This window comes from Alnus glutinosa, chromosome 6, assembly GCF_958979055.1.
Source record: "Alnus glutinosa chromosome 6, dhAlnGlut1.1, whole genome shotgun sequence".
Taxonomy (NCBI): Eukaryota; Viridiplantae; Streptophyta; class Magnoliopsida; order Fagales; family Betulaceae; genus Alnus; species Alnus glutinosa.
This window is the reverse complement of record NC_084891.1, coordinates 6,620,667-6,645,645: the sequence shown is the minus strand read 5'-3', so window position 1 is coordinate 6,645,645 and position 24,979 is coordinate 6,620,667. Positions and strand designations below refer to the sequence as shown.

Genomic DNA, 24,979 nt, shown 5'->3' with positions numbered 1-24,979 from the left:
GGGACTGAAAATGAATTTAACCCTAAAAAAAAGTTGTGTTATCTGGCTGGTTTCGTGCCGCTCCGGTTGCCCGTGTCTACACGCGGCGGTGGCGCACCAGTTCGCGTGGCTCCACACGCCACTGTTTTTTTTTTTTCCTCCTGTAGCTCTGACTTTTCTTTTTATTTTGGGTTTGCTTTCTTGTATTTGGGGTATTGTTGTGTGTGGGTTTTGGGGGTATTGTTTGGGGGTTTTCTTGGGTTTGGAGGGTTTATTGTATGAGGGGGGGTTACTTTGTATCTTGGGTTTTATTGTATCATGGGGGATTCTTTTGTATCTTGGATGTTTGATGGAGGGTTTCTTTTGAATCTTGGGTTTTATTGTATTATGGGGGATTACTTTGTATCTTGGGTGTTGGATGGGGGGTTCTATTGGGTTTTATTTTATTATGGGGGTTACTTTGTATCTTGGGTGTTTGTTGGAGGGTTTCTATTGTATTTTAGGTTTCATATGGGTTTTGAGTGTTGTGGGTATATAGTTTCTTATGAGTTTTTCATGTGGGCTAGCTGAGTTGCTCAGGTGTATACTTCCTGTGTACTTAGGGGCGCTTTACGCTTTTTTAATAAAATTTTCTTACTTATAAAAAAAAAAAGTTGTGTTGGTTGAAATTTTTTTGAGTTGGGTGTAAAAGGTTTTCCAATATAATTAAAAAAAGAAGAAGGATAATTACACTTTACCCCCCCTGTTTTATCCACGGGGTGGCGATTTATCCCCCAATGTACCAAAATTGTTAGATGACCCTCCCGAACTTGCCAACGTGTGGCAAGTTTAACCTTCCGTCCACTCACCCGTCTATTTGGAAGGAAAGTCAGTCATGTGCGTTGCACGTGACCGTTTAATGCATTTTTCCTTCCCAAAATACCCCCGTCCCCATCAGATATTATACCCACACATGCGTCCATTGTAGTACCACCAACTTATGCATTTCTCCTTGCCAATGTACCACCGACACCAAGATCGTCCTAGCCCTAACTGGCCGGCTCAAGAACTTTGACTCCAGCGTGGGACTGAGCTTTGAGTCCAGGTTTACACGACCATTCCCGCAGAATAAGTACGTCGGCTCTTCCTTCCTCTCTCAAGTCATGGATACTTTATCTCTCATACATGGCTTCCACGATATCTACATCTGCAAATTCAATTCTTCCACGACGTGCATGTTTCTTTCAATTTCTGTAGGACTGAACTCTCACAATTTCTCTCCAAAAAAACAAAGACTTGCAGCACTGAATCCATAGGTGAGAATCAAGGCTCATGGCACTTTCCATAAAGGGTAGGGCCGATATACACGCCATTTCCAAATCCATACAGCATCGACACCCGTTATTCTTCAACCTGTAGCCGTGCACCAAATCAAGACATGTTTTCTTTCCATATTGCAGCAGAAGACACGTGATCTTCCAGACTTGAAAAACCGAGAAACATGCACTCAAGGATCACCCGTTTTCCTTTAGATATTCAGCACCGAATGAAAGACACACCCTGCAATGCACTAAAACGGGAAGGAAGAGCCGTTGGGCAATCTATCACAATCCAACGGCGGTCCATCCCGATCGTGGCCAGCCAGTGTTCTAGGTGCGGTGTTGGTGCAATGGGTGCACCAATGTACCAATCTCTGCAGTGGATGCTTCAAAAGGAACACCAATTATTGGATACTTCCCGTATCGAGAGCTTGGTGATCATGACATGTGGTTAGTTGACGAAGTTTTGGCACAGTCTGGTCTGGGCAACCACAGAGATTGCAGTGCAATACCTATTGATGAATCTGCTGTTGTAAGAAAACTTACGTTGACATAAAAAAACATTCTCCACGTCCTCTGTTTCATGTTCAAAAAACAGAGCATGACAAAGCCGTTGTAACTGAAAAGATTATGGTAGCATTATTTGATTGAAGACGGAAAAGAAGAAAAGAAAGCATGCGTCATGCTTGGCTATCATGGTATTCGAGTTAGGAGAAGAGTGCAGAGAGTACAAAGAAGGAAAGGGACATGTGATGTGCTGCCTTTTAAGGTGACGGTTTTTGTTGGTAGAACCAACCTTATTTCTATTCATTCACCATTCATTCACAAAGATACAACAAGCCAAAGAATTCCTCTTTTAGCGATCGTTGCACTGGTGAGTCACCGCGCCGTGTTCGCGTGCGGCACAAGCAACTTCGGGGACGAGCCTATCCCAATGGAGATCTACGACCTACAACCTAAGATCCATGAACCACTTGGTCGGAGTAACTGGACGATGTTGGAGCAGCTGGACAGTCGGGTTGAATGGGTTTTTTCTTTTCCCTTTTTTTTTTAATGCATGTACTAGTATGAAGGCTGTTTGGGACAGGGGTATTTTGGGAAGGAAAAATGCATTAAACGGTTACGTGCAACGCACATGACCGACTTTTCATCCAAATAGACGGGTGAGTGGACGGAAGGTTAAACTTGCCACACGTTGGTAAGTTCAGGAGGGTCATCTAACAGTTTTGGTACATTGGAGGGTAAATCGCCATCCCGTAGATAAAACAGGGGGATAAAGTGTAATTATCCAAAAAAAAAAAAAAAAAAAAAAAAAAGTTAAGAATAAACGGACATCCAAACAAGTCCTTGTTTTTCTTTAAAAATTGGAAATTTTGCCTTTGTCAAATTGACTGTCGCTTTCCCTCATTCCCCCGAAGCCCCTTTCGCGAGAACCAAACAAGTCCTTGTCTTTCAGACATAACGGCATCCCATACAAGAACCAAATCTCCTTTCCAATTCTGGACCCCAAACCAGACTATTTCAAGAAGCTTCCATTTCTAACCGATTTCCTCAAAACACAAAATACAATACAACTACCATCACCCCAATGCACTGAAACCCCAAACCCAACGTTGTTTCCTCGCTCTCTCTATCAATGGTTCAATAGCAATGGACAAAGAGACCCAAATCCTCTCACGCCTCGCCGCGAACCACCTCCACCTAGCTCAATTCGAGCCCCTTCGAGCGGTTCTCCTCGCTCTCCGAGCCCGAAACCCCGGCCTCGCTCTTGCCGTACTCCAAACCATCGTCGCCCGCTCGGGCCGATCCGAGAACATTCTCTGGTCGCCCTCTTGCCCATCCCCGCCTCTCCTTACCTACTTGTCCACCCTCGAGCTTTTGCAATTCGATAATGCCTCGTCGGCTTGGAATTTCGATCCCGAAACACTGCGATTACGCGCCGAGTTCTTGTTGCTAGTCCAGCATCTGATTGACCGTGTTTCAGAGAGTCTGCGAAAGAACTTCGATTTCGAGAGCATAGAGAAAGATGCTTTGATTGAGAGTGAGGGTTTGGAGGAGCGAGCGGAGGTGTTGGATAAGGGCGAGGATTTGAGAGATGCTGATGGTGATTTGGATGACTGCGTGCGAGTTTTGGATAAGGTTTTAGAATTGGGTGTTAAGAGGTTGGTACCAGATGTTGTTGCTGACGACAATGATTGGATCGAGAGTTGGGTTAGTTCCGATGCCGTGTCAATTGAGGAAGGCAAATTGGTTTGTTTGAGGAGGGTGATATTGGATTACGCGGATGTTTTTGATGCGTTGTGTTGGAATATACAGCGGCAAGTTAGGGGGTGGGAGGTTTATGATTCGGGTTTCACTATTATGGTGCAAAGGGATGAGAATGCGAGAGGAGAGGATTTGTTGGTGGAGGAGGAGGAGCAGGAGGAATTGAAGGTTCTGGGGTTGATACAAAGGATTGTTCAGCTAGCTCATTTGAATGCTATGAAGGAATGCATGAAGGAGGGTGATGTAGAAGGTGCGGTTCCTCGGATTCGATTCCTTCACATTGATTATGGAGTGGAAGAGGCTGAGTACCGGTATGTCCGTTTAAATTTTTTGACATTAGTGTATCTTTTTGAAGTACTGGCTACATTTCTTTTTACAGTTGAAAAATGATAGGTTGGGCTAGCAACGTAGTTTTCGAGTTTACACATCTTTAAATGCAACGTGGGTTATTCTCTACACTGCTTCACCTTGATAATAGCAATGCAATCTTAATCTTTCCACAGAAGAATAAAGGTGAAACCAAGTTGGCATAATTGTTTTCATGTTTGCTTTGGGTGTTACTGATAGTTCTTTATGGAAAATTTAATTGTTGACACACAATTTAGAGCTTTAATTCCTAGCCTCGTTGTGTCAATTGTTTTTCAAATACAAAGAGGCAAGTAGTGCTGCATTAGGTTGACAATCCTTAGGTCCCGTTTGGTTCGCAGAATTGGCCTCTGGAATGGAATGTCTATTCTTTTATTTGGTAGGGGTTTATTCTTAAGAATAGTCATTTCCATGGGAATAACTATTCCCTTATGAAGATAAATACATATTACTCTAAAAAAATGAGAGGAATAGCTATTCTTAGAGGAATTGACAACGTTTTCCAAAAAAACCCATATTGCCTTTTATTTTCTTTCAAACTTAAAAAAAAAAACCTGGTACTTGGGGGTGGCCAAGACCACCCCCGGGGTGCCTTGTGGTGGACCCCTGAGGTACTCTGAGGGTGGCCAAGACCACCCCCAGGTTCTGTTGTGGTCAGCCACCCACTAAATTCCTTTTTTATTTTTTAAAAAAGAAGAAACAATGTGGGGTTTTTTAGTAATTTTGGTTCAATTCCAATTAGAGGGTGTGTTGTTACCAAATTAAGGAACAAGAATAACTATTCCATTCGACCCTCATCCATTCCTAGTAATAACTATTCATTTTTCTAATGGAATACTCATTTCACGTATCAAATGAGGCCTTAATGTATATTAGGCATTGAAAGTGCTTGATTGAATGCTTGGACATTTTAGGTGGAGACATTGACATGGTGTTTTGAAACCAAGTGAGAAAAGCCATAGTTATTGTCTCGTGGATGGTTGTAGAGGAGAGGAAATTGAAGGAAAGTGGCAACTTTCATTTGACATGACTAAGTTTTCTACTGTTTAAATAGCATGAAACTGGCACTTTTCAGTTGAACCAGAAGACTGTGAGGCTATATTTGCTGCATCCTTCTCCATATTGTTTTGTCCAAATTGCACAGGAAACTTGAACTCTTTCAAATTGTTCCTGGATTGTAACTTTTAGTGAAGTAGGTTATGCGGAATTCCTATTATCTTATAATATTATGGGGTGGGGAGAGAAATTTTTTTAACATGGTTTTATGTTTTGTTAAGTTTGTTTACGCACAAGGAAAGTGGGGAAAAAAGGAGAAGAAGAAAACTCAGTTTCGTTGCCCATTATAGATTTTACTTATATTTTTCTAATATTGAATTTCCATTTAAACTGGGGATATCATATGTTTGGCACATTGTGTACTAGTTGAAATTACAAATGCATGAAACAACAATGAGATCATGGATTATGTATAAAAGAATATTTGTTTTGATTTCTAACGTATTTTCCAAGTGTTTTTAGTTTTTAGTTTGATAAACACACATTTCTTAAATACATTAACAAAAAACTCAAACATAAAACACTTCTTATAAAACGTTTCACACCTTGTAGGAATATTTTGACAAAGTATGTGCTTAACTTTGGTAGGGATAGGAGTTAACTTATTATTTTAAAAAAATTAATAATTAGAAAAAAGATTAGAGTGGCTATATGGTCACCCTCAGTGGAGCAGAGGGGTAGCTACGCGGCCACTCTTGGCCTATTGTGGTGGCTGCACAACCACCTTTGTCTTGGTTAGAGGTGGCCGCGCGGTCACCCCGCTCAAATAGGGGTAGCAATATGGCCACTTTTTTAACATTTAAATTTTTTAAAGTAAGGAGTCGACTCTACATCTGTTTGTGTTTTCTCAAAAAAAGGAGGTGTAACCTACATAAATTTTTTCCTCAAATGTGGACCCCAACATAAAACACTTATAACCTTTATGTCACATCAAAACACTTTTTCAAACAAAAAACAAAAAAAAAAAAAACTTACTTGGATACACTAACAAAGACATCCATTGTTTTTGTTGTAAGAATAGTTCATACTATTAAAGTTGCATGAGCTTTGGTTGTCTTGGTGTGCCTGCCGCTGTTTTACTATTGAGATCAAGTCCTTGAGAATTGTTCAAATTTTGTATGTTCCATCTCTCAATTTGGTAAGGAGACCTTTGTTGACAACAATCTCTTATGTTTTTGCTTATTTATCATTAAGACCAAGGTCTGGTTTTCTGCTTTCATGTCCTAACAGTTGAGAAACTTGACTATACATTTTGCTTACGTTATCTTATTCTCTTCTAGATGTTCATTTGAATTTTCTTTTCTTGTGCCTTGCAGCACAGTTTTGCAAGATCTAGTCAAGAGTATTTCCTCGAGAACGGAGGGTTTTGGAGACTCATGGCATGCTGTGCGAGAAAAATTGCTATGGGTTTATGGAGAAGCTCTTTCATCGAATTGCAGACATCTTGTTCAAATGATTCAGGTAATAGCTTTGATCTTTTTATTTTTTATTTTTATTTTATTTTTTTAAGCGGTCTGATAGGTAGTATCTTCTCGATCAGCTACAGCTGGCTTGATGCCAACATTCTCTGACAAGTTTTTTTGAGCAGTTGAGTTAGATGAATGAATCTGGTTAGTTATATGGTGCATATACACTAATCGTGGGTAATTGGGTATTATCCGACTGGTTTTTTAGTTTTAGTTTTTGTGTTCAATAAGTTTGCATGTCTCACTTTTTGATGAAATATTGCTAATGTGCCTCATATTAAGCTGAGTTTAGGTCGGAATTCATGAGAAGTGGTTTAGGGCTAAGTTGGCTACTCTGTAAAGTTCGAGAATGGCCCCTTGGTCATATGTGTATGATATTCTTGCTATTTTGACATGAGAAGCTAAAGATTTATAACATAATGAAAATGTTCTACCGATTGTCTTTAGCTATTCTTAGTTGTGCCAAGTTGTCTTTAGTTGCCGATTGCCGGAGGTGGTTATGGTCCCGAAGACGGTGTCTGGTGATGTCTGGCTTGTTGAGTCTTCTCTGGCAAGTCTAGAGGGTGCCGGTGGCCCTGTTCTGTTTCTGTCGTGTGTTAAGCCTGTAGTTTAGCCATCGCAAGAGGTCGTTCTCATCCCTGCGACCGCGAGTCTTGATGTCTGGCAGTATGGGTCTTCTCCGATGAGGACATATTATGCCGGTGGTCCTTTCTTTCTTTTGCCGAATATTCAGCTCGGAGCCCAGATCCCTCCGCAGGGAGTCCTCGTCACTACGACCACTAGTTTTGATGTTTGGCAAGCTCGGTCTCCTTCAGCAAGGTCTGTTATCGCTGGTGGTCCTGTAGCCCAGTCCTTTGCGGCCGTGGGCTCATCCCTGGGTGTTTCTCGAGTCATTTCGTATGATTTTGTCAGGGGTTTCAAGGCTGAGTTTGAGTTTAAGTTGGGGGAGTCCTATTCGACCTCTGTGGTGCCAGACAGTGGGGATAAGCTGGTTTCGCAAGATAAGGTGGAATTTGCTGCTCTTGTTCCCTTAAACATGTCCCCTTGGCTGCTCTCGGCTTTGGCTTCGTCTCAAGAGGGTGATCAAATTCTTGAAGAGGAAGGTAGAGCTGATACTTTGTGTCTTGGGGATGAGTTTGATAAGGATGGAGAGGAAGGTAGAGTTGGTACTTTGTGCCTTGGGAATGAGATTGATAGGGATGGAGAAGGCGTTCTGCTTTCTCTTTTGGGTTCTTATTCTCCATGTTCGGTGGGTGAACTGGAACTCCAATTGGGTTGTGCAGCATGCGAAGGCGATTTATTCCATTGTGGGGATCTCGTGTGAGGGCTGGCCCTCTTGACCTTTCTTGAAGAGGAACATTGGCTCGAGGCGATGGCTGCCCTTTCCAAACGTGGTTCGAAAGCTAAAAGGGAGCTTAAGAATTTGGAGTGTTTAGTTAACTACGATGCTACAAGTGAGTGCTCTAGTCGTGGTAAAGGCAAGGTGAGGGCACGTCTTGTGTTATTATGAAGCCAAGGATTCTTTCCTAGTCCGTGAGAGGGTTGAACAAGGAGACTAAATTCTTTTTTTTTTTTTTGATAAGTAAGAAAATTTTATTAAAAAAGCGAAAAACGCCCCTAAGTACACATGAAGTATACACAGGAACAACCTAGCTAGGCCACAGAAGAAAACCTACAAGGACCTACGCACACACAATACCCAAAGCCCCCAAAAACCCAAAATCCAGAAAAAACTCCCATAAAGCCCAAACTACAAAAAAACCCCATCCAAAATACATGAAAACACCCCCAAAACCTTAAACCCAAAATACAACCATACCCAAAATACAGAGGGAAAAACCCAAGAACAACAACCCTCAAAAGATCCCAAGCAAAAATGAAAGCCTGAGGAACGACCCACAAACCAACCCAAGCATACAACTCTACAACACAAGGTTCTTTCCTTTCCTACTCCTAGCGGAAGACTTAATGTCGCCATAGTTGATAGAGCTATGCAGATTCAGAAGTTCCCTCTTGCCTTTGGACTTTTGACGCGATATCATCTTGTCACGCTGAAATTCTTCTTCCATGGCATCCCGAATTGCCAATGCCTCCTCCCCAAAAGCACCCTCTGACGCCCAATCCAAAGGCAAAACATCCCAAAAATCAACGTCCTCCTCCCAAACCACAATCTCCCTTTTATGATCAAAACCGATCAGCCAATTCCAAGATTGGGAGAAACCATTACCCCCAACAGGTGAAGAACTGGAGCAGCCTCTAGGAGGGGAGGAAGGCCCGGCAATCCCCCCATCAAAGACCTTCCGAGGTGAAGAGGAAGTGGTTGCAAAACCGGGCGAGGGTTGAGAAACCCCTTTCTAAGAAAGTCCTTCACTGGAGGCTCAGCAACCTTTTTCGTTAGAGGCTCTGCAACTGAAGCCTTATTAACAGCTAAGTCGGCGACCATCTTCGAGGCTTTCAGGGAATCTGAAAGTAGCACATCATTCCACTTCAACGAAACCCCTTTCCTAAGTACCCTCGCCTTCCTGATATAACTTTGAAAAGGCTTAGAAACCACGGGGGGAGAAGAGCGCAACTTCTCCCCCAACTCAGTCACTCCAGCGGAAGGAGAGGTCGTGAGTTGGGAGACTGCCAGAGAAGCACCAAAAGGCTTAGAGGCAGTGACCCGGCTAGGATCCACCTTCAAGCTTCTAGACCCTCCCCCTTAAGAGGAAGACCAAATTGGAAAAGCCCTTGGAACTGCTGGCGACGAGGTCTTCGGCCGAAGAGACGGCGCTGGAAAGGCAAAAGACGCCCCTGGAATTGCTATACCCTTCCCCGACGAAACAACCTCCAAACCCCTGGGAGGAGGACGAACCAGAGAGAACCTAGAAGAAGACGGACCAACCGGAAGAACCCCTGGAATTGCTGACGATGAGGGCTCCGGCTGAGACGGCGCCGGAAAAGGAGGCGTCCCTGGTTCGATTGCCGTATGTGCTTTAGGTTTCGGCAGGAGTCGGGCCAAGCGAAAACTAGAACGTTTTCGACCTAGGCCAGACCTGACAAGCCGGCCCAAACAATTCCTAGTAGCCTGGCCTAAGACCACTTTCAAACCGTTGACTAGCTTGCTCCACGTGCGCATCATAGAACGTTCAAAATTCGAATTTGAACGTGGGGGAGGCTTCTTGCCCAGCAAGAGACTAGTCTTTAACCAACGGATCATGTGGGCAACCCACCGCCGAGCTCAAGACTTGCTTAGCATGAGTCGGCGCCAGGAGGGGATCAAGAGCACTCGGCTCCTTCGACGAAGCCCTCAACCTAGAACGAAGTTCCCCCACCAAGGGCAACTTATTCACAGCAGAGGTCAGAACTGAGCACAACCCCTCTGCAAAGGACGGCCTCGTCCACTTTGAGGCCAAGCCCAAGCTCGGCCCTAGCACCTTCGCATCCTTCTTGGTCGACGAAGATGAGGAGCCTTGCCCGCTACCCACCGTAGCAGAGAGGAAATCGACAGCCTTACGCAACTCGCCGGAGAATTTCTGCCATCCCCACCCTCCATGGCCCTCAGGGATGATAATGAAACCTTTCCAACCGCCCAAACCAAATACTGTCGCCTAAGAAGCGCCCAGTTCTGTTCCCACCCCTCCGAGCAATCAAAATTTTCGAACCTTCTCGGAAAGACTTGACAAATTCTTGATCTTCCGGAATACCCATCAGCACCTCCAACTTCAACGCTAACCAATTAGAGCACTCAGTACGACCTCACCCAAATTTTTTTGTCTCTTCTCCACCACTCTCAGTACCGACGCCCCATCCAAAACCACGATTGCAAAAGACTTCGCCTCCACAGAAAATTTCTTCTCCATCTCGCTACACCCTCGAAAACAGACGTCCAAACCTGAATGTTCACATTGCCGAGATAGAGATACACCCAACCAGAGTAGCACCGACTGACTTCCCTATAAGAAACACACCTCACAAAGCCTGCAAACCGAAACTCGGACCCCAAAAAAGGCAAGAAAGCTGCTAGCAAAGAGAGAGTTAGGAATTTGCTCATAGATTGGAAGGTGGACATTGTTTGCCTTCAAGAAACCAAGCTTGATGCTAAATCGCGTAGTATTGTGAGAAGTTTATGGGGTTGTAGTCATTTGGGCTGGTGTTGTTTGGATTCCAGTGGGGCTTCAAGGGGTATCCTGATCATGTGGGATAAACGGGTGGTGGAGAAGGTTGTTGAGTGTGTGGGGGTCTACTCCTTGGCTGTTTCCTTCAAGAATGTTGCTGATCATTCCACCTGGGCCTTTGCAGGTGTTTATGGTCCTCATTCGGATAGGGAGAGAAGGCTTTTATGGGATGAACTAGCTGGCTTGCTTGGTTGGTGAAACTTGCCCTGGTGTGCTGGGGGTGATTTTAATGTCACTTGCTTTCCTAGTGAAAGGTCGGGTGCGGCTCGTTTATGTTCTGTCATGATGGAGTTCTCTGACTTTATTTCTGATCAGGGTCTAATGGATCTTCCTCTTGGTGGTGGTGCCTATACTTGGTCGATTTCACATGATCCCCCCGTGTGGTCCAGGATTGATAGAATCCTTAACTTCAGAATGGGAAGCTTTGTTTTCGGGTGTGTCCCAGAAAAGGACCTCCTGCCTTTCTTCAGATCATTTCCCCATCCTTCTTGACTGTGGTAATGTTCCAAAGGGGAGTAGGCCCTTCAAATTTGAAAACATGTGGCTAAAGGTGGAAGGTTTTGTGGGCTTGGTGAAACAGTGGTGGGATTCGTACCATTTCCAAGGTTCGCCTAGTTTTGTCTTAGCGCGCAAGCTCAAGGCTTTGAAATTTGATTTGAAGAAATGGAATGTGGAGGTATTTGGCAATGTCGAACTGAAAAAGAGGAATCTTCTAGAAGAATTACAGGTTTTTGATGTCATTGAAGATGGGAGGGCTTTAGGCACGGAGGAGAAATCAAAGAAGGCAGAAGTTGTTAGTGAGCTAGAAGTTCTACTCTCATGGAGGAGGTGAGTTGGAGGCAGAAATCAAGGGTGTTGTTCTTAAAGGAGGGGGATAAGTGCTCTAAATTTTTTCACACCATTGCAAACTCTAATAGAAGGAATAACTCTATACACTTATTGATTGGCGGTAGACTCTCTACCAATCAGGTAGAGATCAGCGAGCACATTGGCCAGTTCTATCAAAAGTTATTTACCGAGCGGTGTTGTTGGAGACCGTTGGTGGATGGTGTTTCCCTTGACTCCATTTTGGAGTTTGAGGATTGTTGGTTGGAGAGAAGCTAAGGAAGGTTGTGAAAGGGATGGTTGGTTTCAAGGCGTCAGGTCCTGACGGTTTCTCTATGGCGTTCTTCCAAGCTTGCTAGTATGTGTTGAGAGTGGATATTATGAAGGTTTTCAGTGATTTCCATGCTAGAGATCAGTTTGAGAAGGGTCTCAATACTTCGTTTATTTCCCTTATTCCATAGATTCCAGGTGCTATCAAACTCAAGACTTCTGCTTGATTAGTCTTGTGGGGGGAATCTACAAAATTATTACTAAGACCTTAGCTAACATGCTTAGGAGGTAATGGAGAAGATCATCTATAAGTCCCAGAGTGCCTTCATTAGAGGCGAGCAGATTCTTGATTCGGTTCTTATTGCCAATGAATGCCTTGATAGTAGGCTTAGATCTGGCGAGTCGGGTGTCATTTGTAAAATGGATAGAGAAAGCGTATGATCATGTGAGTTGGGCTTTTCTGTTGTATATGATGAGGCGGTGTGGCTTTGGAGGAAAATGGTGCTCGTTGATAGCTCATTGTATTTAGTGCGCTTTTCAGTCTTGGTAAACAACACTCTCACATACTTATTTAGTAGCTCCCGTGGGTTGAGGCAAGGGAATCCCTTATCTCCCCTGCTGTTTGTTTTTGTGATGGAGGCACTGGGCATAATGATATCTGTTGCGGTTAGTGGGGGGTTGCTAGATGATTTCTCAGTGGGCAATACTTCATTCTCTCATCTCTTGTTTACCAATGATACTCTGATCTTGTGTGATGCTCTTCCTGCTCATTTGCGTCACATGCAGAGCTTATTCTTGTGCTTTGAAGTTGCGTTGGGTTTAAAGTTGAATTTGGCCAAGAAAGAATTGGTTCCCGTGGGGAATATTACTTAGGTGGGAAGATTGGTCCGAATCCTATTGTATGGGGTTTCCACTTTGCTGGTCAAGTATCTTGGTTTACCTTTGGGGGCCTCCTATAAGGCTAAGCGTATATGGGCTGGCGTTATTAAGAAGGTGGAATATCGGTTGGCCAGTTGGAAAATGATGTATTCGTGACAATTCGTCTATGGGTGGTAGGGTTACTCTCATCAAGAGTACCCTTACGAATACATGTCTCTCTCCCCTCTTCTAGCGAGTGTTGCTAACCGTATTGAGAAGATTTGGATTTCTTGTGGGGTGAGTTAGGTGAAGAGTTCAAATATCACCTGGTGAGTTGGTTTAAGGTTTGTTCTTCGATATCTGAGGGAGGGTTGGGTATAAGGAATTTGATGGTGTTTGATCGTGCTCTCTTAGGTAAATGGTTGTGGCGCTATGGGCTTGAGAGAGAGGTTTGATGGAGAGTAGTGGCGGACTCTAAATTTGGCAGTTTATGGGGATGGTCGTGCTTTCTTGAGTCTGCTGGAGCCTTTGGGGTGGGTTTGTGGAAGAATATTAGGAAAAGGGTAGGAAAAACTTTCTAGCTTTACTAGATGAAATTTGGCCTCGTCACCAATGCCACCCCAAAGAAAATCCTTTTGAATTTTACCAAGACGATTAGCCACCCTCACTGGAATAGGAAACAAAGATAAGTAATACGTAGGAATATTGGAGAGCATACTATTAATAAGAGTTAACTGGGCACCCTTCGACAAATACATTCGCTTCCATCCCGCCAACCTCCTTTCCATTTTTTCAATAACACCATTTCAAATAGAAGTGGACTTGTAAGAGGCACCCAAAGGCAAACCCAAGTAAGTCATAGGCAAAGACGCAACCCGACATCCAAGAAGATTAGCCAACCCTTCGACATCCTCTATTTCACCAATAGGAACAATTTCTGATTTTCCTAAGTTAATTCTCAAGCTAGAAGCTGCTTCAAAGCATAAGAAGATACATCTTAGATGTCGAATTTGTTCTTCTTGAGCACCACAAAAGATCAATGTGTCATCAGCAAACAGAAGGTGTTTCACAACTAAGGCCTCGGAATCCCTGGAGCCCACTGAAAACCCTGTCAAATTACCTTGATCCAATGCGGCAGTAAGCATCTGACTCAAAGCCTCCATAACCACCACAAACAATAAAGGAGAAAGAGGATCTCCTTGTCCCAAACCACGAGAACTATTAAAAAAACCCGACGGGGTTCCATTTACAAGAATAGAAAATCTCATCGTAGAAATACAAAAACAAATCCAATCCCTCCATTTTTCTTCCAAACCTCATCTCTGCAACAAATAAAGCAAGAAGTCCCAGTTCACATGATCATATGCTTTCTCTAAATCTAGCTTGCACAGGAGTCTGGGTCCCCCGATCGAATCTGACTATCCATACATTCATTAGCAATAAGCACAAAATCCAAGATTTGTCTATCTCCAATAAACGCATTCTGTGAGTTGGAGATAATCTTGCCCAAAACAGATTTAAATCTGTTCGCAAGGACCTTGGATATAATCTTGTAGATCCCTCCAATCAAACTAATATGGCGAAAATCTTTTTTTTTTGATAAGTAATTGCAATTTGTTAGAAAGCACAAAAGGGCGCAACCCTTATATACGGGAAGTATACAAGAGAACCCCTTAAAAGGGACGAACGGAGAATAAATTTAAAAAGTCTACATAATTAAAAACACTCAAACTATGATGGGGCGCTATCCAAAAATATAATGTATTGAGCAACCGCTTCCGTAACTCCACCATAGATGTCTCTACATCTTCAAACAGTCGAGCATTCCGCTCCCTCCAAATACATGACAGCAAGCACAGAGGAGCTAACCGCCAAGCCTCTTTAGCATGACTACATCCAATCGCCGCCCCCCAACTACTCAACAACTCCAACACCGTTCGTGGCATAACCCACTTAACCCCAAATAAAATAAAAACGTAGCTCCAAAGATCCCGGGCGACCTCGCAGTGAAGCAACAAATGATCAATAGACTCCCCACTCATCTTACATAAACAACACCACTCAATTACTATAACATTCCTCTTACGCAAGTTATCATGCGTCAATATTTTACCCAAAGCAGCTGACCATACGAAGAAAGCCACCCTTGTTGGAGCCTTAACACGCCAAATATTCTTCTAAGGAAAATATGGAACAGATGGGCCATCTTTCCTAATAAGCTCTTCGTAGAAGGATCTCACCTCAAATGAACCTTTTTTAGAGGGATTCCACACTAGCCTGTCACCCTCTCCATGTCGAACCGAAGTGGAGTAAAGTCGATCGAAGAAAGAAAGAACCATATCCATCTCCCAATTCTGGATTTGACGCGTGAAGAGAACATTCCACTGAATTACACCATTATGAACCACCAAATTATCCGCTACCATCGCATCTTTGTTCCTTACTATACTAAAAAGGGCTGGAAAGCATTGCTTCAAGGATCTATCCCCACACCACCAGTCTTGCCAAAAACTAATATTTGATCCATTTCCCACTTCAAAACGAACAAAATTGCGAAATTTCTCCCACTCCCTCCTTATATGTTTCCATACACCCACTCCAAAAGAACCCGAAACCTCTTTTGAGCACCACCCACCCTTTAAACTCTCAAATTTGGCATCAATCACCAAACGCCATAAAGCCTCTCTCTCTCCCTATCATATCTCCACAACCACTTACCCAAGAGTGCTCGATTGAATTGGATGAAATTGTGAACTCTCAACCCACCTGCATGCAAAGGTGTACAAATCTTGTTCCAATTCACTAGATGAAATTTGGTCTCATCACCAATGCCACCCCAAAAAAAATCCTTTTGAATTTTATCAAAACGATTGGCCACCCTCATTGGAATAGGAAACAATGATAGGTAATATGTGGGGATATTGGAGAGCGTACTATTAATAAGAGTCAACCGGGCACCCTTCGACAAATACATCCGCTTCCAACCCGCCAACCTCCTTTCCATTTTTTCAATAACACCATTCCAAATAGAGGTGGATTTGTAAGAAGCACCCAACGGCAATCCCAAGTAGGTCATAGGCAAAGAAGCAACCCGACATCCAAGAAGATTAGCCAACCTTTTGACATCCTCTACTCCACCAATTGGAACAATTTCTGATTTTCCTAAATTAATTCTCAAACCAGAAGCTGCCTCAAAGCATAAGAAGATACATCTCAGATGTCGAATTTGTTCTTCTTGAGCACCACAAAAGATCAATGTGTCATCAGCAAACAACAGGTGATTCACAACTAAGGCCTCGGAATCTTTGGAACCCATTGAGAACCCTGGCGAAAATCTTTCACCTCCATGGCACTAGTCTTCTTTGGAATCAAAGAAATGAAAGTAGCATTAAAGCTCTTTTCGAACTTACCTCGAGAATGAAATTATGCAAAAACAGCCATAATATCATATTTTAAAATATCCCAACACTTCTGAAAGAATGCCATAGTGAAGCCGTTTGGACCCGGTGCCTTATCTCCGTTCAACTCCCTGATCACATCCCACACCTCCTCCTCAAAATCTCTTTCCAACCAAATACTTTCATCCTCATCAATGGATAGGAAAGAAAGACTATCCACCCTTGGTCGCCAAGAATAATTCTCAAAGTACAGATTGTTGTAAAACTGGACTATGTGCTCCTGAATCTCCGCAGGGTTCTTGGAAATTTCACCATTGATTTTCAAAGAGTTCACTTGATTGAATTTACGATGTGAGTTTGCCACCCTATGAAAAAATTTTGTATTCTTGTCCCCTTCCTTCAGCCACAAAGCTCTAGATTTCTGTCTCCAGTTCAATTCCTCAAAAAGAAGAGTTTTCTCTCTCTCTCGACATATCAATCTTACGAACCCTTTCGTCCTCCTCTAAGCTTCGACATTCTTCAATAGCATCCAGCTCTTGAATACCCTCCAAATCCTTCTATTGCTCTCTGGCTTCTTTTGAAGGTAGTAACTTCCCCTGGAAGAGTGTTTGGCGGACTCAGGCTCCTTCGAGGGCAGCCTTTTTTGCGTGGTCAGCGACTCTGGGCAAGATCCTCACCTTAGATAATCTAAGGAGGTAGCACGTCATCGTGATGGACAGATGTTGTATGTGCAAGAGGAATGTGGAGTCTGTGGACCATCTTCTTTTTCATTGCGATGTGGTTTCCGCTATTTGGAGTGTCTTTTTAGTCGTTTTGGAATATCCTGGGTTATGCCTTGATGTGTTATCAATTTGTTTGAATGCTGGTGATCCTTTAGCATTCCAAAGAGTGCTGCGATGTGGAAAATGGTGCCTACATGCATCTTTTGGTGTTTATGGAGGGAAATGAATGATAGAAACTTTGAGGACATGGAGAGGACTATGAGAGAAATTATTTCTATGTTATTTGAAATTTTGTATCTTTAGATGGCGGCGTATGTCAATTAGTTTTAGTGCTTTTTTGTTCGTTTTGCTCTTTCTAGTTAGGTGGTTACTTTTGTATACTTATTGTGTACTTAGGGGCACCTTATGCTTTCAATGAGATTGATTTATTACTTATCAAAAAAGTTGTGCCAAAAACAGATGTCACTAAGACATTCTTTGACACAAAAGTTCAAAGATTGCCAATGAATGCTTTATACTTTTTCATCCTTGAGGCACTATATGAATGGATGAGTTCGAACTATCAATTAATAGCTATCTACTTATTGTCAAATTTCCATGCTAGAGGACGTGCTTGACTTGATTTAGTGCAGGTTATTCAAGATGAGTTGCTCTCTAAAGAGATTGAGATGTATAGATCTCTTGATGACAACCAGATTCCACCTCCTCTTGAGCTGTTTCAAAGATATCTCGTAGAGTTGAAATCTGATACAGATGGATATGATAAGACGTCATCCTTGAATATGGCAGTCAGTTCTTGCATGAGAGATATGTACCATTATGGTCGTGTTTCTGGATTACATATACTTGATCGTGTCATGGAAAGTGCCCTGTCTGCTGTGAAGAGGGAGCAACTTCAAGAGGCTAGCAATGTATGTGTCCAGTTTTATGTTTAAATTGAATATGTGAGTATGAAAACAATAGTTTTTTTGTTTTTGGTTGAAATTTCAATTTTCAACTCGAATTGATGGCAGCTTTAATCTTACAAACCTTGTTCATCTGGATATGCGACAGGTTCTTACGTTATTGCCCCGGCTTCAGCCCTTGGTAGCTTCCATGGGTTGGGATTTATTGTCCGGTAAAACAACAGCACGGAGGAATTTAATGCAACTGCTGTGGACAAGTAAGTCTCAGGTACTTCGGCTGGAAGAATCTTCGCTCTATGGTAATCAATCGGATGAGGTAAGAAACTTTTATGGTAATAATTCCTTTGGTACAATATGATCACTTGTATTACAAATCAGTAGAAATATTGTTTGTTTTGTTCTTGACAGGTTTCTTGTGTGGAGCATCTTTGTAATTACTTATGTTATCAGCTTGATGTTGCCTCTTTCGTTGCCTGTGTCAATTCTGGTCATTCATGGAATTCAAAATTATCGTTGTTGTCTGGAGAACAAAAAGCATTAGGATTTGAAGGTGCTCAGTCGGACCCGTTTGTTGAAAACTTCGTGTTGGAAAGACTCTCTGTACAGAGTCCTCTTCGGGTAAGAATGTATGTACTTCGGACTTAGGAAAGGCTAGGTACTGTATCTGCCTATGTGAAGGGCATTGTTACTGTGTTTAGTTGGGTAAGTGTGTATACAATGTTAGTTTTTTATGAGGATGACGTTTAATATATGTATCTTTTACTTATCAAAACAAAAAAAAATATATGTATCTTTTTTGCACTGAGCTGGTTCTTCCCACTTTTATGTGCATTTCAATGGTGTTGTGGTTGTACTAGTTTTGATACAATATGCTACCCGCACATTTAGTTAGTTTGTTTTTCCCACCATTTTTGGGTTGTTGATGTGTCTGTATATAAAGTGCTGTGCTCCATTCTCTCAAAATAGTTTCTAATTTGTTGATTGGTACACGATTTGCATCTTAAAAGAAGTTAGGGGCTTGAGAATGAGGTGTTGAGTATTACAGACAAAGCATTATTGGGTATGTGGCAGTGGAGATATTGAGTTCATTAATCAATTGTCTAGTTGCAATTAATAAGGGAATTCCTTGGTTCAAATTGACAATCTTAAGAAGAAAGTTAAAGTCAAATTAACAATTGTCTGGTTGTAATTAATAAGTGCATTCCTTGGGTCACGGGCTAAACACCAGTTTCGGTCCAGATCTAATCCTTCTTTTGCTTCGAGAGTGAGTAAGAGCACTGGGGCACCCCCTTTGGGCTCGGGTGTGGGTGCGAGCTCAAGTATCCATTTGGCTCAACTTGCTGCTGCACCGGTAGCTCTGCCAGAACTCCCCGAAGACACTGCCCCTCATTCTAGTGGAGATCATATTCTTTAATAACCCCACCCTAAACGCTCCAGTAGGCTCAAGAGAGCACAACCCACCCTATAAACTGCCAAATTTAGAGTCCACCACAACTTTCCACCAAGCCTCTCTTTCAAGCCCATAGCACCACATGCATTTACTTAAGAGAGCAGGATTGAACACCATCAAATTTCTAATACCCAATCCCTCTCAGAGATCGGTGAACAAACCTTGGACCAAGTTACCAAGTGATATTTGAACAATTCACCTAGCCCACCCCACAAGAAATCACGCTGGAGCTTCTCAATACAGTTAGCAATACTCGCCGGTTAAGGAAAGAGATACATGAAGTATGTAGGCAAATTGGCAAGGGTACTCTTAATAAGGGTAACCCTGCCACCTTTCGACAGATACATCATTTTCCAACTAGCTAACCAACGCTCTACCTTCTCAATAACGTCATTCCAGATATGCTTGGCTTTGTAGGGAGCCCCCAATGTCAAACTGAGATATTTTACCGGTAGAGTGGAAACAGAAACCTCACAACTTAGGAGTCCAGCCAACCTTTCCACCAGTTCAACATTCGCCATAGGAACCAATTTTGACTTGGCCAAGTTAATATTTAAGCTTGAGGAAGCTTCAAGATAAAGGAATAAGCTCCGCAAAAGACGCAGATGTGCTGGAAGAGCACCACAAAAGATCAAGATATCATCAACAAACAAAAGAAGAGAGAAAACAACGATGTCCATTGAGAAACCATCCAACAGCCCTCGACGAACAACAACATAAATCAGTCTACCCAAAGCCTTCATCACAAAGACAAACAACAAGGGGGATAATGGATCTCCTTGTCTCAAACCACGGGAATTACTGAAGAAGTCTGTTGGAGTGTTGTTTACCAAAACTGAGAAACACGGAAGATATACAGCGAGCAATCCAAGAGCACCATTTCTTTCCAAAGCCACACGTCCTCAACATATACAACAAAAAATCCCAATTCACATGATCATAAGCTTTTTCAAGATCCATTTTGCAAATAACACCTAGCACTATAGATCTTAATATACTATCAAGCCATTCATTGGCAATAAGAATAGGATCTAGGATTTGTGTACCTCTTATGAAAGCATTCTTCGACTTAGAGATGATCTTCTCCGTCACCATCTTAAGCCTATTTGCTAGAATCTTAGCTAGGATCTTTTAGATAAAATTGAAAGCACGGGGACGAATTTGATAATGATCTAACTATAGGGACTGATTTAGTAATTCTCTCTCTCTCTCTCTCTCTCTCAACTGTTTTTCTTTATTTGAAAGGAGTTATTCGGATGTATAATTCAAAGTTCTTTAATAAGTAAAATCTAATGCCTTACATTTATATGATTGAAAAAACATTGTTTAATTTATGTAGTAACCATGATATTTAACAAGTACAATGAGAAAAATTCCACATCTCATTATGATACTCACTGTCCATGTTTTCTTAACATTTTCATGTAGAGTTGTAAGAGTAAAGTGACCTAATTCAAATTAGCATTTTTGTATATGGCTTTTAGGTATTGTTTAAACCAGTTATAAAAGAAGGGAAAAAGTCCCCAGAGTTGTCACATCATTCCTTCATCTGTAGAGGGCAATGGTTTTTCCCAATCTCAAAATTGGCTTGTCGGGTTTGATCAATATGGGGAGATTGTTGATTGGGAGAAGGATGACGATTTTTGGGAAGGGTTGCCCTTGGATTGGGCGATGGATGGTTTTTATGATGAGGAGTCTTTAGCAATCCTGGATGCCTTGGAAGAAGAAATTCATCGGGACAAGATGATTGCACGCCAGAAAACAAAAGGCAAGAGGGAGCTCTTGAATTTGAAGAGCTCTATCAATTATGGCGATGCTAGCACTTTCTCCAGGTGTTGGAAAGGAAAAGCTCACATGACGTAGGATTGTGTGCTTTCGTGGGGCTTGAGGGTTCAGGGTTTGTTCGGGTTTAGTTTCTTGTGGGCTTTGTTGGGTTCTTTTTGTGGTGTTTTTTTTTTGGGTTCTCTTCTCGAGGTTTAGGGTTTTTTAGGTCTTTGTGGGTTTGGTTTGTTTCTTCTTTGTGGGTTGGCTTTGGTTGTTCCTGTGTATACTACCTGTGTACTTAGGGGCACCTTACACTTTTTTAATAAATCTTTTTTACTTATAAAAAAAAAAGGAAGGGAAAAAGTCTCATGTGACTTTTCACATTGTTGGATTCCGTGGTAGGATTCAGTTGTTTTCGCAATTGCTTATGTATGCCTTAAAAAGGACAAAGAAATAGCATTAAAAAGTGTCAGACGCCTCTAAGCATATGTGGAGTATACAAAAAGGACACCAAAACAGAAAGAAAATAGAAAACAAAGGAAAACACCCTAAAAAACCCAAAGACAGAAAAACCCCACTACAGAAACCCAACGCCCGCAAAGCCTGGGCTACATTGCAACCGCAAGGGCCCTCTTGCTTTTAACCTGGCTAGAACCAACTCCCTTGGCATCGAAGTTGATTGAGCATTCTAAATTCTTAAGCTCTCTTTTCCCTTTTTGCTTAGAAGTAGAGACTAAGACCTCTAGGTACTGCCCTTCATCAACTAAAGCCAAAAAATTCAGAAAGCCCTTCTGGTTCCCCCTGTAAGAGACCCCCATAGCGTGATTACACGAACTTGCAACTTGCACTGCCCCGGGGTATCCAACAACCTCTCCCTCAAGATCACCCTCACTCGAATATTCGCCCACCTCGAAGACACGAGAAGATTGTTGATCCCTTCATGACATTCCAGGAAAAAGCTGAGGGGAGCACCCAAGAACCGAGGGTCTCTGAATCACACCAGAAGCACTCGGGAGAAGGAAGCTTCGTCGAAGAAAGCTAGGCGGAGGAGACTTTCTGACCGCTCCCCCACTTGGGTGGGTTGGAGGAACTTCCTCCAGCCCAATCTATAAAGATGCTATGTGTTCATTTTGTATGTGAGAATCACATGTCCATTTTGCCGTCTTCGTTTGAGGCTAGCTCCGGGTTTATTGGAACTGGGTGTTGTCTAGAAGTTTGCCAGAGCTGGTTAGCATTGTCAATGGACAGCTGTGCTGTCCATAATTGTTCATTGTTTCCTTACTTTTCAGCCCCCGATTCTTTCCTTATTTCTCCATCTCTTATTTTGTATAGTTGGCATATATATATTTGACCGAATATAGTTTATATGTATAGGGCTAGAATCATGCGGGACTTTATTTTCTTTCCATGTATAGCATTCAAGTAAAGCCTTTATAATAGACAGAACTCAAGGCTAAAGGTAGCCATTCACATAATATTTTGTCAAGCATGACCAGTTTTCCATGCTGGAGCTGGCTCTAGTTGGGTTTGGTCCAACGTTCCTGGATGTTCCCGGCGATTGCTCTTCAGGTGCGGATGCGTTAGGTGAAAGGCTGCGTTATTCTCTCCATGTGATGTCCGAGTTTGGAGTGTGTATTTAACCGTCGGAATCCAAGTTGGTGCTTAGATACTCCCGGAAGCATAATGTTGGCAGATTGGATGAGCATCTGCTTGCGGAGGCTATTAGTGCTTCCATGGCTCCTTCTATGCCGTTATTTGGGGTTGTTGCCAAGCCCTTGTCAGCACCAGCGAAGGATGGGGTAGTGTCTACGCCTGTGCCTTTTCGAGATGAGGTCTGTCAGCCTCTTCTTCGACGTGGCTTCCTTCTCCCAAGCGGCGCGGCCCTTCCTCCATCATAAGTGGGTGGGTCTCCTCTCTCTTCGGTCCCGTCTATGCTTGGGTGCCCTCCTCTGTTGTCTTTCTTAGAGGTGGGTGAATCTTCGAGGGGAGGTGGTTTCGAAGAGATTGGTGGTCCTCCCGGGACAGCGATTGATCTTAGCTTTTGTTTTCAAACTCTGGGGGTCTCCCATGAGGGGAATGTGAAGGGCTTTTTAGACTTTATGGCTCAAGTTGATGTGGAGTAGTGTCAAGAGACTTTAGTTTCCACTTCTATGTTTAAAGGGAGTCATGAAGTGAAGAATTTAGAGTGCACGATTAATTATGATGCCAGGGATTTTTGTTCTAGCTGGGGCAAGGCAAGAAGGCCACTGGTGTGATGTAATAGTCTCTGGGTTTTGTGGGCTGGTTATGTTAGGGTGTTTGGGTTTCCTCTTGTTTTTGGGTTTTGCGTGTATTTTTCCTCTTTTCCCTCTTTCTTCTTGTTTTGGTGTCCTTTTTGTATGCTTCCTGTATGCTTAGGGGTGTCTTTACGCTTTTATAAACTTCTTTCATTGCTTATTAAAAAAAAATAGCAAGGACAAAGTTGGAAGAGACATGCTTTTTGAATAAAATTTCTTTCAACTTTGTCCTTACTATTTAAAAAGGATGTGCTTCTCACATGTAAAAGGGACACAAGTCATTTTTATAGACTGGGTTGAAAGAACTTTCTCCAACCTAGTTAGGATTCTAATACTTTAGAGTCTGAGTTGGTGTTGGATTAAAAGGCATATTGGTTGTGTTTGGTAAAGGTTTTTGAGGTTTTTTTTTTGAATAGTAATAAGAAGTGATTGATGTGATACTAAGTAGAAACAAATTTTGATTTTTTTTGTATGGAAAAGTGAGAAGTTTTGTTTTGCAGTTGGTTTTTTTGTTTGAATAGTAATAAAAAGTGAAAACCCGGCCCTAGCAGTGGCGCGTGTAGGTGCATCCTGCTAGGGTTCCTTTTTCTCTTGTCGCATTGAAGCTTTGAGGCCAGCTCAAGGGCCGGGGTTTCTATCTCTGATTCCGAGTGATCCAGCCTAGAGGGTAGCTGTTGTGCTTCCAGTGCAGGATAAGGGTAAGTCTCCCTCTCTGGTGAGGGGTTTTCTTCGGAGGAGATTTCTCAACCCGAGCCTGGTTCTCACACATAAAGTATTGGTCGTGTCTGCGTTGACTTCGATTGTTAAGGAAGGTGCGTCGACTCCGGGTTCTCCAACCACCATTAAGGGAGAGGAGTTCAGGGTGAATGGTTCAACCTAATCCCAAATGTGGCCACTGGAAGTGGGTTTAAAACTCAGCCCAAAAGCACACAGATGACCCAACCTTCACTAGAATTCCACGTCCGCAAATTCAAACGTGGCCAAGTGAGAAGATGTGCTGAACCTGGAGTGTCTTGGGCAGAGAGCAGAAGTGCTGGATGCCCCTTGACCTGCAAGTCTTTACCCAACAGATCCTTCTCCATCACAGAGCAGTCCAGCGGAATCCTTCTCATTGGGGCTTCTGGTCTAATTGCCGGGAGAAACTCAAGGTCACTCCTCTCAATCAGCGGAATCCGTAGCTTGACCTCTGACCTCACCACCTTCGTGAACGACAGTAGAGCGCCACCCACAATGGGCCAAGCCCCACCTGAGCTTTTGGAGGAGTCACCCAAAGGCGGCGTCTTTAACTCACCAGAGACCACGACAGAATTGGGCATTGCACGCACCACTTCCGCCAAGGAGCACCTAGAGGAAGAAGCCTTCACGCCTACTCCCATTTGCTTCCCCTCCGATGAACTCACAACAGAACTCGGCGACCGAGATTTGGCTTCAAAAGGAACCAATAATAGCCGCAACTCACCCACAAGCCTTTGCGCCTACTCCCATTTGTTGGGTTTTCTTTCTTGTTGTAGGCTGCTTTGGTAGTTCCTGTGTATACTTCCTATGTACTTAGGGGCGCCTTACGATTTTTTAATAAAACCTTTATTACTTATAAAAAAAAGAAGTGATTGATGCAATATAAAAAGTGAAAAAAAGTTGAAATGTTTTGATGTTGACTTTTTAAGAGAAAATTGGGGGTGAGGGGAGGGGTTTGCCAAACAGATCCATTATTTGGTGGAAAATCAGTTCTATGATGCGGGATGGGAAGTTTATCAATTGTGGTTAACTAGATGTTATTTGGTAGGGTTGGAAATGGGTTGAGCTTAGTTGAACATTAATGTGTTCTATTCTCATTTGTTTATATTGTTAACAAATTCAAGCGGGAGGTTGAGTTTCTTTTTATTTTCAAGTTTATGCGGTGCTTGCATTTTTTGGGGTGTTGTAT

General features: G+C 42.6%; 1 protein-coding gene across 3 annotated transcripts in view; it reads left to right on the top strand.

The window, feature by feature from the left end:
* Positions 1–2,680: 2,680 nt before the first annotated feature.
* The window catches only part of LOC133871099 (uncharacterized), a 101,784-nt gene continuing 79,485 nt past the window's right edge, over positions 2,681–24,979 (top strand). Inside the window, exons 1-5 of one of the 3 annotated variants that reach the window (XM_062308461.1) lie at positions 2,681–3,853; positions 6,281–6,425; positions 17,293–17,571; positions 17,714–17,881; positions 17,974–18,183. In XM_062308461.1, coding sequence (XP_062164445.1) covers positions 2,928–3,853; positions 6,281–6,425; positions 17,293–17,571; positions 17,714–17,881; positions 17,974–18,183 — 1,728 coding nt within the window. In that variant the 5' untranslated portion in view covers positions 2,681–2,927. Of the gene's footprint in view, positions 3,854–6,280; positions 6,426–17,292; positions 17,605–17,713; positions 17,882–17,973; positions 18,192–24,979 lie in introns of those variants that run through there. The other 2 variants (XM_062308462.1, XM_062308463.1) reach the window with 2 other exon arrangements.